The 14653-nt window shown below is 47.9% G+C and overlaps 1 protein-coding gene across 3 annotated transcripts in view; it reads right to left on the bottom strand.

Moving 5' to 3' along the window:
- ARHGEF18 (Rho/Rac guanine nucleotide exchange factor 18) overlaps nt 1–14653 on the bottom strand; it is a 389375-nt gene that overhangs the window by 100304 nt on the left and 274418 nt on the right. For all 3 annotated transcript variants that reach the window (XM_069215795.1, XM_069215794.1, XM_069215797.1), the window contains one exon: nt 221–284. In XM_069215795.1, the coding sequence (XP_069071896.1) occupies nt 221–284 (64 nt within the window). The remainder of the gene's footprint in view (nt 1–220; nt 285–14653) is intronic.

The following is a 14653-nucleotide window of genomic DNA, read 5'->3' as shown; positions in this document are numbered from 1 at the left end:
TGCAAAACAATCACCCATGCAAAACAATCACCCATGCAAAACAATCACCCATGCAAAAGAAGCACAACAGTACAACTGGTTGTAGCACAACGGAAGAGCAAATGTGAGCAGTGTTACAGAGGCAACAAACAACTCAAATGTGTTTCTTCATTTAAAACAGGTTTGTTGCAATTTCCAAGCAGTACAATCTTACACAATTAGATAGAATTTAGATACATACCCTGGTATGAACAGTGTGATGAACCCGGCAGAGTACTGGAAGATCTTTGCTGCAAATCCTTCTGCTGTTGATGGAATACAACAGACACAAATTAGAATGAAGACTGGTAAATTCAATCAGAAACCTTCAAAGTCTTCACCACCACAAGAAAAATGTATGTATCTCAATGTGCCCTCTCACCCAACCACTATTTTTGCAAACAAGGTTTTAATAAAGATATCCTTATTGATACTCAGAACATCTGCTTACCATAGCAACCGCACACAGAACAAATCATCAACAAATTCCAACAATTCAAGTTCTGTGCGAGTGATAGTACATGTGGGTCCAACATAAACATCTCTCAGATCATTGTTTGAAACAAACTGAAACCCTCAATTTTCCTCACAACTCGGCCATGTCCTCAAGTTAAAATGTGCCCTCCACTGCCCTCAACGTATGACAGCTACTAGTACACTTGTGTTTCAAAAATCAGATTCATATCATTATCTACATTTTTCCCAGAATTACCTACTGGAACAAAAGGGTGGGAATCCAACATTTAGAGTGGAGTTAACGTCTTAGACCAGTGGTTCACAACCTGTGGTCCGGGGACCACTGGGGGTCCGCAAAGCCTCCTCAGGGGGTCTGTGACTGCTTAGAAAATGGAATAATATTAACCGATTAGGTGTCCAGCTTTCAGTAATGACTTATTGGGGGGGGCCCGCATTTCAATAATGATTCAGTGGGGGTCCCCAGGCTCCAGTAATGATAAAGTGGGGGTCCACAGAAGTCAAAAAATTGGGAACCACTGTTCTAGATCACAGGAAAAATCAGCTAACTCAGACTGTCCTCTCCAGGGCTACTCTCGGTACTAGTGCCCGAGGGAATATTTCACAACGGCTGGTGTACACTGCTAGACAGCCCAGAACAACAGGCCTAGGAGCAAATTCAAAGCTGCTTTCACAAAAGCTTCTCTTACCAGACGTCCTCACTTGTCCATTCCATGGTTTCCCTATATTGAGTTGAGCTTTGTGGCATAAACTTAGGTATTGTGTGTTTTAAGAAGTAGAACTAAATTCTCGCTGCCTGACCAATGGGGCGTTTTGTGTGTCATGAGTTTAAATCCTGATAAAGGCAAACCCTGGGTTCCACCCTCCAGCAGCAAGTAAAGAGACCGCAGTGAATTGAGTAATATTAACAGTTAATATTTACAGTGCTTAGAAGGAGCAAGAAAGCTGTACAAAGTGCTTCATGTTATTATTACTGCTACATCAAGCAATCCCTTGGTTTCGATGTCCAGTCACAGCAGCCCTTACAAAGCACAGCGCTCCGAGCAGCCAATGTTCTCTGCTGAATGATGCATCATGGGGGATCACAGGGATCCTCCACAGATACATTGTTGTAAGGAAATGCCTCCTTGGCATGGTTACCCCCTGACTTTTTGCCTTTGCTGATGCTATGTTTTGAATTGAAAGTGTGCTGAGGCCTGCTAACCAGGCCCCAGCACCAGTGTTCTTTCCCTAACCTGTACTTTTGATTCCACAATTGGCACACCCTGGCATCCAGGTAAGTCCCTTGTAACTGGTACCCCTGGTACCAAGGGCCCTGATGCCAGGGAAGGTCTCTAAGGGCTGCAGCATATCTTATGCCACCCTGGGGACCCCTCACTCAGCACAGACACACTGCTTGCCAGCTTGTGTGTGCTAGTGAGAACAAAACGAGTAAGTCGACATGGCACTCCCCTCAGGGTGCCATGCCAACCTCACACTGCCTATGCAGTATAGATAAGTCACCCCTCTAGTAGGCCTAACAGCCCTAAGGCAGGGTGCACTATACCATAGGTGAGGGCACCAGTGCATGAGTACTGTGCCCCTACAGTGTCTAAGCCAAACCTTAGACATTGTAAGTGCAGGGTAGCCATAAGAGTATATGGTCTGGGAGTCTGTCAAACACGAACTCCAAAGCACCATAATGGCTACACTGAAAACTGGGAAGTTTGGTATCAAACTTCTCAGCACAATAAATGCACACTGATGCCAGTGTACATTTTATTGTAAAATACACCCCAGAGGGCACCTTAGAGGTGCCCCCTGAAACCTTAACCGACTATCTGTGTAGGCTGACTGGTTCCAGCAGCCTGCCACAACCGAGACATGTTGCTGGCCCCATGGGGAGAGTGCCTTTGTCACTCTGAGGCCAGTAACAAAGCCTGCACTAGGTGGAGATGCTAACACCTCCCCCAGGCAGGAGCGGTCACACCTGGCGGTGAGCCTCAAAGGCTCACCCCTCTGTGCCAGCACCGCAGGACACTCCAGCTAGTGGAGTTGCCCGCCCCCTCCGGCCACGGCCCCCACTTTTGGCGGCAAGGCCGGAGAAAATAATGAGAATAACAAGGAGGAGTCACTGGCCAGTCAGGACAGCCCCTAAGGTGTCCTGAGCTGAAGTGACTAACTTTTAGAAATCCTCCATCTTGCAGATGGAGGATTCCCCAATAGGATTAGGGATGTGACCCCCGCCCCTTGGGAGGAGGCACAAAGAGGGTGTACCCACCCTCAGGGCTAGTAGTCATTGGCTACTAACCCCCCAGACCTAAACACGCCCTTAAATTTAGTATTTAAGGGCTCCCCTGAACCTAAGAATTTAGATTCCTGCAACTTACCGAAGAAGAAGACTGCTGAGCTGAAAACCCCTGCAGAAGAAGAAAGACGACACCCACTGCTTTGGCCCCAGTCCTACCGGCCTGTCTCCTGCCTTCTAAAGAACCCTGCTCCAGCGACGCTTTCTCCAGGACCAGCGACCTCGGAATCCTCAGAGGACTGCCCTGCTTCCAAGAGACCAAGAAACTCCCGAGGACAGCGGCACTGCTCCAAAAGAACTGCAACTTTGTTTCAAGGAGCAGCTTTAAAGACCCCTGCAACTCCCCGCAAGAAGCGTGAGACTTGCAACACTGCACCCGGCGACCCCGACTCGACTGGTGGAGAACCAACACCTCAGGGAGGACCCTCCGGCGACTCTGAGACCGTGAGTAACCAAAGGTGTCCCCCCTGAGCCCCCACAGCGACGCCTGCAGAGGGAATCCCGAGGCTCCCCCTGACCGCGACTGCCTGAACCTAAAGTCCCGACGGCTGGAAAAGACCCTGCACCCGCAGCCCCCAGCACCTGAAGGAACGGAACTTCTGTGCAGGAGTGACCCCCAGGAGGCCCTCTCCTTTGCCCAGGTGGTGGCTACCCCGAGGAGCCCCCCCCCTTGCCTGCCTGCACCGCTGAAGAGATCCCTTGATCTCTCATTGAAATCTACAGAGAACCCGATGCGTGTTTGCACACTGCACCCGGCCGCCCCCGCGCTGCTGAGGGTGTACTTTTTATGCTGACTTGTGTCCCCCCCGGTGCCCTACAAAACCCCCCTGGTCTGCCCTCCGAAGACGCGGGTACTTACCTGCTGGCAGACCAGAACCGGGGCACCCCCCTTCACTCCATTGAAGCCTATGCGTTTTGGGCACCACTTTGAACTCTGCACCTGACCGGCCCTGAGCTGCTGGTGTGGTAACTTTGGGGTTGCTCTGAACCCCCAACGGTGGGCTACCTTGGACCCAAACCTGAGACTTGTAAGTGATTTACTTACCTGACAAAACTAACAAAAACTTACCTCCCCCAGGAACTGTGAAAATTGCACTACGTGTCCACTTTTAAAACAGCTTATTGTGTTTTATGTAGAAAGTATACATGCTAATGTAATGATTCAAAGTTCCTAAAGTACTTACCTGCAATACCTTTCAAATGAGATATTACATGTAGAATTTGAACCTGTGGTTCTTAAAATAAACTAAGAAAATATATTTTTTCTATAACAAAACCTATTGGCTGGATTTGTCTCTGAGTGTGTGTTCCTCATTTATTGGCTGTGTGTATGTACAACAAATGCTTAAACACTACTCCTTTGATAAGCCTACTGCTCGACCACACTACCACAAAATAGAGCATTAGTATTATCTCTTTTTGCCACTATCTTACCTCTAAGGGGAACCATTGGACTCTGTGCATGCTATTTCTTACTTTGAAATAACATATACAGAGCCAACCTCCTACAATTGTCTACTAAATGTCATGTTTATTCCAAATTACAAAACAGAGCACCGGACAAAAGGGGTTCTGCGGGTGCGTTTTGGGGGCTACCGCAGTGCACTGTAAAACCACCTACGTCATACAGTTTAATACTTTTATATTCATGCAAAATGTAAAGTTTTCTAAACTGGTGGTTTCTTATTAATAAATATGCATTTTCTGTATCATTTTTTCAACACTTGTCACTCTACATTGTTGATTTTCTTCCATCTCATTTTAGGTTTTTCAATTACATCAAGGACAACATCTTAAGACCTCACAACCTTCACGCCCCTTCTGATATTGTGCTACACATAATGGCGACCATTTATTTTTAATCTTCATTGACTTGATTTATGGAAGACATAGGACAGACAAAAGTGCTGAAAATAGCGATAAGTTACCCATGACACACTTGGAGGGTGCACATACACTCAGGTACTCTGCATTATTGGTGCAAATGACACACAAACCATAAAATAACTTGAAAGGAAATTCCGAAAAGGTGCTCCGGAGAACCAGAGGCGTCTCGCACTGGTAATGAGGAAACACGCAGAACGGAGAAATCTAACTTGTAAGAGACTTTAATTATGTTAGCGCCACCGAACAGCTTCAGTAAATATCAGGGTCACAAATGCAGATCATACTAAGCAGCTCAAATTCCTAATCAGATAATTCAGTTCGGAAATAGAAAGTAGAGTACATCAGCACTTAAACTAACAAGTAAACTACAACATTGTCCCCCTTGAAATAATAAAAAACAAAATCCAAAAGGACATATCGCTATAATTAGTAACAAGGGCAATGATCTCAGCAGCTATTTCCTCATTCACGCTGGATATAACCTGAATGAAAATGACCTACCTCTCAACACTTCACTGCTGACTGTGTGCAGACTTGTGCGATAACCTTTACATGCTATTCAACGCCCTACTGAAGTCCCCTCTTTTGGCCCACTGTACACTCAGCAAGCACAAGGTTTAATATTGCATTCCGTCAAGAATTCAACCAACTCTTCCAAAATAAACCGTACACTGCTATTGTCTCTCTGAGGAACCGTTCCCTCAAGAAAATACTTTAAAACACTGATCACAGATTGGAGCTCATTATGACCCTGGCGGTCACCAGACTGCCAGGGTCCTAGTCACGGTCAGAGCGCCACCAAAGCGGCAGTTCGTCCACCACATTACGACCGTGGCAAAAGCGCCACAGTGGGACCGCCGGCACCACCACATTTCAGCCACCAGATGGCCTAGCGGTGACGACGGTCCCAATCCGCCAGGGCAGCGCTACTCTCTTCGCCGGCATTAATATGAGGGTTTCACCTTAATGTAAATGCTGGCAGAGACGGGGTGCTGGGGGCCCCAGGACTGCCTATGCACTTGGCATGGGCAGTGCAGTGGCCCCCCCCTGCCAGCCCCATTGCACAAATCACTGTCTGCAGTGATTTGAACAAAGGGTGCTGGGGCACCGGACGCAAAACAGCATTGCCACTAGCAATATTATGAGCCGGAGTCAATGTGGTTGTGCGTTTCCCGCTGGGCCAGCCAGCAAAAAACTGTGTTTCTGTCCGCTGGCCCAGCAGGAAACACATCATAGGTCCAACGGGAAGCGGCCGCGCTGGCGGTCTCCTGTCCTTCGGGAGTTTGGCGGGCGGCCTTTTCCACCCGCCAAACTCCTGAGGGCCTTTGTATTTTCCTCAGATAGAGCGTGCACTTCACATCACTCGCAGCCACCCATGGCTTACTTGCGTCTGACTCCTAATGCAAAAATCAAATGAAGCCCACTGCTAGTTTCTCTAATGGTTTACCCAGTAGTGTAATTGGTTCTAGAATGGACTGTCCCTTAAGTTGTTCATTACTTCCCACACATTTAGTGTATTCTCTGGCCATGGCATTTATGTGAATGCACATCTGGGGCCACTCAACTTCTGAAATTACTCTCCGTTAATTCACTCTGTCTCAGATGACCCGTGTTACCCAATTTTTAACCTACACTTAACATTTCTCACTGGACTGAGAATTCATCAGGAAATTTGACTAAAGACGGGATTTAAACTGGTAGAGCTCTTTCTTATGTAACAGTGAACCGTGTATTTTTGCCAAAGCTAGACACACTCATTGTCACATGATAATGAAGAAATATACACCCTGTAGAAATCAAACAGTAAAGAGACTGCAGTTATGCTACTGTTCCTAGTCTGCATCAAGGAACAAATGAATCAGGAATACAGAACATATCCAGAACCACACATTCCCAAACGGAACAATCAGTTTGATAATACAGAACCCAGCCTACAGCATTGAAACAACCAAGATGATTACAACATGAATCACATGAACAGATCTACTAATTCCGTTCCAGCACATGTCAAACTCTGGTCTAAAAAAGTCATATTTAATAACTAAAGCACCTAAGCAGAATCTTGAGCAGCTGTAAAGTAAGTAAGTAAAGTAAATTAGCACTTGTATAGCGCACTACTCACCCGTTAGGGTCTCAAGGAGCTGTACTCATACCGCTATGGAACCCCTCCTGGCTTTTCCCTGTGAGGCGCCCACTCCTGAGCACCCCCAGGGTGAAGCCAGGCTGTGGCATTTAAAAGAGCTGGCCTACTGACACTGATCTTCTGAGTGACGGGAGGACTGACTAAAGCTACTCCCAGAGAGCCTCAATCATATCACTAAAGCACAGGGCTGTCTAAACACACAGAGTACACACTTCACTTAATTGGGCATTTGGAGCTTTCAAGGTTAATTACTGCTCTTCTGACAATTTTCACTTGAGTCTGAACTTGCCAATTAAGGGCCTTATGAGCGAATCGTTCTGTACTTGATTGACTTTCAGGGCAAGACTTGTTTTGCAGTGTTTGAAAGCGAGATTTGGAACTGTGGCCGATCACAAACTCTGGCACAGACCTGTGGGTTAACATCGAATACACAAGCTCACTTGAGGTTCACCACTGTATTTTATAAAGTATTTGATACAATATTTCAAAGAGTGAGGCAATGCCTGGACTGTCCAATGTCATTATTGAATGGAGTGTACAACTGACTTTGTGTCTTCTCCTTGCACTGCTTTGATGACCAATAATTCTGGATCCAGAGTGATAAGCTTGTTTTTGGAGTCTATGAGATGGGGAGACTTCCAGGCTTGAGTGATGTTCAATGAAACCGTAGAGCCAATTTGGAACAACTAGCCATGACAATACCCAAGACAGAAATCTGCAAAAAGCTGCGTCTGAATATAGCACCAACTGGATCCCTATTAACGGGTTCACACTCACAATCAACCATCAAATAATTTAAAAAATATATACCAGGCCAGAGTTAACTTAGCCAATAAAATTCATAAAGTCTAGGCTTGTAGCATAGTGAACGCACTTTTCTACTCAGGGATGTACATCCTACAGTGCAATGAAAATGAGCAGCCACCACGCTTTCTGCCTGAACATATGGACTACGACCACAAATTTGGCGATGTCGCTCAGAAACAAGCAGCTTGACTTATTTGTAAAGAAGCCACAACAGCACAATACACAGTGCTCAGCCAAGGACAGAGGTCAAATAAAAGTACCAACATTTGCCCTTAATGTGTTCCATATCTAAGCTAAGGTTTTGCGAAAAAGAAAATCCGGATTCAACAAGTGAGGACTCTCAGCACAGTTTTCAAGTAATAACTAACAATTATTTGTTTTAGATGCACAAGAATGAAGGCCTATTCTTCGGCAGCCCCTAGAATTTATGGAACTCCATGTCCTACATTTAAGAGATGAGTATCCTTTAGAAAGCAATAAAACCAGTCTCAAACAGCTTACTGAAGGGACGGAAGCCTCCTCATGTCTAAACACCAAAGAGGGAGAGGGAGAGGGTGTGGGTGTGGGTGTGTGAACACAGTCGGGCCCAGACAAACAATGTCCTTGTGAGGATCGGTACGTTATGAGGACCTGTCCCCGTAATGTGTTTTGGTAGTTTCAAGCGAGTGTATCAAAACACTAAACGTGAGTTATATTTGCTTCGGTCCGCTTTATAACCTTCCATACTATCAAAGCGATATCATATATCTATCTATATATCTATCTATCTATCTATACACATATATATATATACACACATATATATATATATATAGAGAGAGAGAGAGAGCGAGCGAGTGCGCACACATGCAAAGGAAAAAGAGACTTCTGGAAACTTGATGATTTATAAAATCATAACACAAGGGGATAATTGGAGGCTAAACCAGTGTGCTCAATAACAAAGGAGAAAATTCTCTTGAGTCTTGGTCCTCAATGCTTTGTTGGACACCAGTCATAGGTTTCTACGACTGATTATTTTTCCAAGGTTGCAAAAGTACACCACCCACTTTTACCAAAACCCTTAGGAATAGTTTTCCACCGACTTGAAAGAAACAAAAAAAAGTGACCAATGAAACACCAAGGGATCACCGAAAGGGCTACACAAGAGCCTTGGGAGTCTACAAAGGAGTTGGTTTGTAGATCATCACACTCTAGATACAGTGACAGTTTTTGTTATACAGCTTTGTTTAACGCATCCAGTCCTGTGCCATAAGCAAGTCCAGAAAGGCCACCAATGGCCTATGATGTGCTGAAATTGAATCAATCGCCATCCTGTACAAGGAAGACTGATAAGGAGTTATTGATTCTGTTGATGCCAACTCAGAATTCAGCCAATATTGCACATCAAAGCAAACAAAGGAAGAATCGCCAAGAGCAGAATGATGGTTAAGATATTCAAGTCTTAGAACAAAGGAGGCCTTGTCAGGGTCTCTCAACAGGTGAAGTGCTACCTGAAGAAATAAACCCCCTGCCTCTGAATGAAGACCGACAAGCAACTCTAGTAGAAACAGCACAAAAGATTTGAGGAGCTGGCAGAGCACAGTAGAATATTTCAGATACTAATGAACAAGTTACGTTCCCTCTGTAACGAATTCTCTGACAGAGGCATATTCTAGTTGCAGATTCCTTGTGTTAGAATTTCCCCCAGACGTCAGTCTGGATCCAGAGATTTTTCTTCAAGCAGTTTCCCTGCGCGCCATCAGGTGGCGTCGGTCAACTCTGTGTCCGCCGCGGACGTCGTGGTCACCAAATATGACGCAGTGGGTCATACATAAGTGCCACCCCGGCACGCTGATCTCAGTTTCTTTTCACGACTTTCTACACCAGAAGCGCGGACCCATGAAGAACACTGATAGTGGTGCTCCAGAACTAGGGCCCTGAAAGGGGTGTTTCTGACCGTAGAAATGAGCTCACAGAGCAGCGAGGTTGGGTGGGTTGGTAAGTAATCTGCAACTAGAATATGTCTCTACCACATAAATAGTTACCGAAGGAAAGTAATTTGTTCAGCTGGTAGAGACTTCTAACTGCAAATTCCTTACTTTAGAATAGATACCCAAGCAATCCCACCCCAGAGGTGGGTCTGCGAACCAAGATCATACTAAGAAGTCCTGCAGGACCGAACAGTCAAGGTCGTGGTCCCTGTGGACCTCCAGGCTGTAGTGTTTAGTGAACGTGTGCAAGGACGCCCACGTTGCTGCCGGGCAGATATCCAGGACTGGAACTCTGTGTGCTAACGCAGTGGTGGTGGCCGTAGCCCTGGAAGAATGAGCATGCAAGCCCTCAGGGGGCTGCTTCCTAACCAAAGTGTAGCACATTTTAATGCAGAGAACACCACATCTGGTGATGGTTCTTTTCTGCACTGCCTGACCTTTCTTCGTGCCCAGAAAGAGTTGATAATCCACCCGCAACTCTCAAGTACGATTGAGGTAGAATGCCAATGCTCTTTTTGGGATCTGACAGTGGGGTCTCTCCTCTTCTTTAGAGGGATGTGGGGGTTAAAAAGTAGGCAAAGTGATGGATTGACCTACATGAAAGAGCGTGACCATTTTAGGTAGAAAAGAAGCCCTAGTACAAACCACCCCCTTATCCGGGTGGATGGAGAGGAAAGGTGGCTTAGACTAAGGAGACTGCAACTCCCTCGCTCTGCCAGCAGAGGTGAAAGCCACAAGGAAGGCTGTTTTAGAGCAAGCAGGCGAAGGGGGCCATTGTGAAGTGGCTCAAAGGGAGCACGCATCAGATAAGTGAGAGCCAAGTTCAAATCCCATTGGGGCATTATGAACAGGGAAGGAGGAAAGAGATGTGCAAGACCCTTAAGAAATCTTCCAACAATGGGAGATTTAAATAAGGAGGGCTGGTCAGGCATGGGAGGGGAATGCCAGGATGGCAGACAAATAACCCTTTAGGGTGCCCAGAGCAGAGCCCTCCTGGGCCAAAGAAAGAACAAATAAAAGAACCTCAGAAAGAGGGGCTGAGAGGGGATCCACAGACTTGATGGTACACCAGTCAAACAGATCCAACCAAGGCTCTCCCCACTGCTGAAAGCGACCGTGCACCAACTTCAGATCGAGAGGCCATTTGTGATTGACTAGGCATTGACAGCGGAGTTTGTCCAGTCTGACATTCACAGAGCCCACCAGATGTTGAACCACCAGGGATATGCCCCGATGTTCCAGCCATGTCCAGAGGCGGCGAGCCTCCTGACAAAGGGTCCACGACCCCCACCCCATGCTGTTTTTTGCAGTACCACATGGTGTTGCCTGTGAACACCTGCACTACTTTCCCTTTGAGAGAGTGAAGGAATTCCTTCAATGCCAGTCTGATCACCCTGAGCTCCAAAAGGTTGACATGGAGCTCAGACTCCGCCGGAGACAAGACGCCTCTGATCTCCACCTCTCCCATGTGGCTGCCCCATACCAAGAGTGATGCATCTGTCACTACGGTCAGATCTGGTTGGGTAAGGGAGAGGGATCTGCCTCCGACCCAATCGTGGTTCGGAAGCCACCACTGCAGATCTTACGCAGCCCCCTCTGAGATCTGGACCGTGCCAGAGATTCCCCTGATGCTGCGCCCACTGGGACTTCAGGCGCCCAATTGCCATCTGGCATGAGTCACCAGTAGGATGCACAAGGCCATGAGGTCCAGAAGCCTCAGAGTCATTCTCACTGAAATCCAGGATGGAGGCTGAAACATCAGTATCATACCCTGAATATCCTGGACTGGCTGCTCGGGAGGACAGGACCGAAACTGCACTGTGTCAAGAACAGCTCAGCTGAAAGAGAGCATCCGAGAAGGAGTCAGGTGTGACTTCAGAAAGTTTACAGTGAACCCCAGCAAATGCAGGAGGTCCGCCGTAGTGTGGAGGTGGGAGACGACAGCCTGGGGCGATCTCGCCTTCAACAGCCAGTCGTCGAGGTAGGGAAGATTAATACCCCTAACCTGTGCAGATGAGCTGCGACCACCATCATCACTTTGGAGAGTACCCTAGGCGAGCACAGTAAATTAAAAATGCTTGTGACCTACCATGAACTGCAAGTAATGTCTGTGGGCAGATAGAACCTGAGCCACAGTGCGCATTTTTAACTTCTCCTTCCTGAGGATGAGGTTCCGGTGGTAGAGGATAGGGCAGAGGCCCCTGTCCTTTTTTGGCACCAGAAAGTAGCAGGAAAAACAACCACGACCTACTTCTGGCACAGAGACTCTCTATACCTCCCTTGGCCAAGAGAGTTGTAACCTCCTTGCGGAGGAGGGGCAAGTGATCCTCCATTATGCGATCGTAGAATGGTGGCATGGCGGAAGGGGTAGTCTTGAAGGGGACGGGGTAGCCACTTTGGACAATTTGCAAAAACCACCTGTCTTAATTGATGGTGGGTCCAGTGGGGAAGGTGATGGCGAATCCTGCCGCTGACTGGCTCTGATGGGGACGTGCCAGATAAGGAAGGCTTGGAGGCTGCAGCAGAAGGGGACGTGGTGGACTGGCTAGACCACTGGCTCCAAGATCCATGCAGACGCTGGATCCCACATCATGGGCCACACAGAGGCTGCAGAGCATGCGCAGCATTGGTGGCTGGCAGGGAACGGACGTGACTGGGTGCCCCTTCCATAGCCACAAAAGGGGTGAAAAGCAGATTGGGGGGGGAGGGGAAGCCGCGAGGCCAAGGGACCGAGCTGCACCCCGAGCCTCTTTAAAATCACTTGAGCGCCAAGTCTGCTTTGTCCCTGAAGAGATGTATGCCATCAAAGAGCATGTTCCTCGGAGTAGATTGGACATCCCCTGAAAAGCCAGCTATACGTAACTAGGTGTGTCATCTCAAAGCCACCACTGACGCAACTGATCTGCCCAGAGAATCAGTCATATCCAGCCCACATTTGACAGTGAACTTCGCCGTGTCCCTCCCATCAGCAACAGCTTGGGAGAGAATGGCCCGGGCCTCCTCAGGGACCTGTGGTAGCACTTGCGCGACAGTATCCCAAAAGTATGGGTTTAACAGCCCAAAAGGCATGCGGAGTTCACAGACCACAACGCAAGGCTGGAGGAAGAAAAAAACTTCTTCCCAAGATGGTCCAGCCTCTTTGGTTCCGGGGAGCAGAAGGGAATGCTTCATGGGAGGTCGAGGCTTGGATGACCAAGCTCTCTGGGGTAGGGTGTTGGGTCAGGAAAGCCGGGTCATTAGGCACAGGCCTATGGCAGCGGGCAATTGTCCTACTAACAGGGGGCCCTGGGCTGGGCTTGGACCATGTTCCCAGCAGGACGTCTGTGAGGGCTTCACTGAAACGGCAAATGGGTTTAGATGTGGAAGCCCCAGGCTGAAGCGCCTCTCAGAAGGTTAGTCCTGACAGCCACCAAGGCAGCTCAAGGCCCAAGGCCTAGGCTGCTCTTCTCACCACCATGGAGTAAGAACCTCCCTCCTCTGTAATCACAGGAGGGGGAGAAAGCTTATCAGCGTCAGGTGAAGTATCCAACTTGTTGGTCGACCAGTTTCTGGGCCTAGTCCATAGGGTCTTCGAGGAGGTATTTTAAAGGGCCCATTGACCCCTCCATACCCTGCCAAATGCAGACTCATAAGAATAAGGGTCTAATTCTAATCTAAGGCCTGAAGGCCCTGCCGTAGACTGAATCGGCATCGACCAACATCGTTCCAGCTCCATGTCAGTGATAAGTATAAGGTCGATGTCGCCCACGTCAAAACCTGAACCGATGACTGGGAAGGACAAGATATGACCGACGCCAGTTCAGATCCGGCGGCGGATGCTTGGGTGCCCTTTGGAGCCGAGGCCAAGGCTGAGGAAACCAAAGGGGAGCCCCTGCCAACCCTGTGGGGCCTGAGGGCTCACGAACAGGGCTCACCTGCCCAAAAATGAGGCTCATGGCCTCGTAGAACTCTTTGAATTGGGCAAGGTTGGCTCTGGCTCCCGGAAATTCAGTGAGGTGTGGAGCTGACCCAGAAGTAGGCTCCAAAGATGGAGGCCTAGAGCGAGGACACTCCTTACCCCACATCGTTTTGTCCGACCGACAGGTCAAACAGTGACTGTGCTTCTTCCATTTCTTCTTCTTACCTGAATGTCCCGAAGATTTGGAATGGGATGAAAAGGAGTGGTGGCTCAGTGAGCGGTCTCTGCACCTTCCTCTCGAACTGGAGTGAGAGAGCTGCACACCGGGCCATAAGCAGCTGTAAGGACAGCCCCCTCAAAGCCTTCAGGTTCATGGCCTGGCAGTCGGAGCATGACTTTGGGTCATGGTCGAGCTCCAGGCACCACAAACACATTAGGTGTGGATTCGTCACCGACATCATGCAGTGGCAGGAGTCGCAGAGCTTGAAATCAGTCTTCCTGGACATCCTTGACACACCAGAAAAGTCCCAAAAACTTCTACAAAAAGTAAACAAATCCAGCCAAAAAGCGATTGAGGGGATCTCCTCTCCGGATCTGGGCGTAGGGTGGCATGGAAGGAAAAGAATGGATGTCGGCACGCCGGGTATGGTGCTCATGTACAACCTGCAACATCATATCTGGTGACCACAATGCCAACAACGGACGTGGAGTTGACTGACGTCACCTGACGGCGTGCAGGGGTACTGCTCGAAGATAAATCTTCGGATCCAGACTGACGCCTGGGGGAAATTCTAAGGCAAGGAATCTGCAACTAGAAGTCTCTATCAGGTATATCCTTGTACTAAACATTATAATAAAACAGGAGCAGCCCTAAATCCTAATTTCTCATGAAGTACCAACACTGATGCTCTCACCTACAAAGAATAAGGGCAGACAACTTATTTCTGAATAGGTCATTCAAGACCAACCAAACTTGAAGAATCCAGAATCTAAGGCTACAGTCAGCAAGAAAATATTCAGCGGCAATCCACAATATATGCATATTTATAACCTGATGATGCTGGAATTGTGGGCACCCAGGCAGATTTTACAAAAGAAAGATGAGCAAAATAATTCTGAATGGCAAGAGAGTAGATAAGTCTGAAATTCAAAGCCAGGTCAGGCCATGA

The sequence above is a fragment of the Pleurodeles waltl genome, chromosome 12 (genome assembly GCF_031143425.1).
Source record: "Pleurodeles waltl isolate 20211129_DDA chromosome 12, aPleWal1.hap1.20221129, whole genome shotgun sequence".
Lineage (NCBI taxonomy): Eukaryota > Metazoa > Chordata > Amphibia > Caudata > Salamandridae > Pleurodeles > Pleurodeles waltl.
The sequence above is the reverse complement of the archived record's forward strand: the minus strand, read 5'-3'. Positions and strand labels throughout refer to the sequence as shown.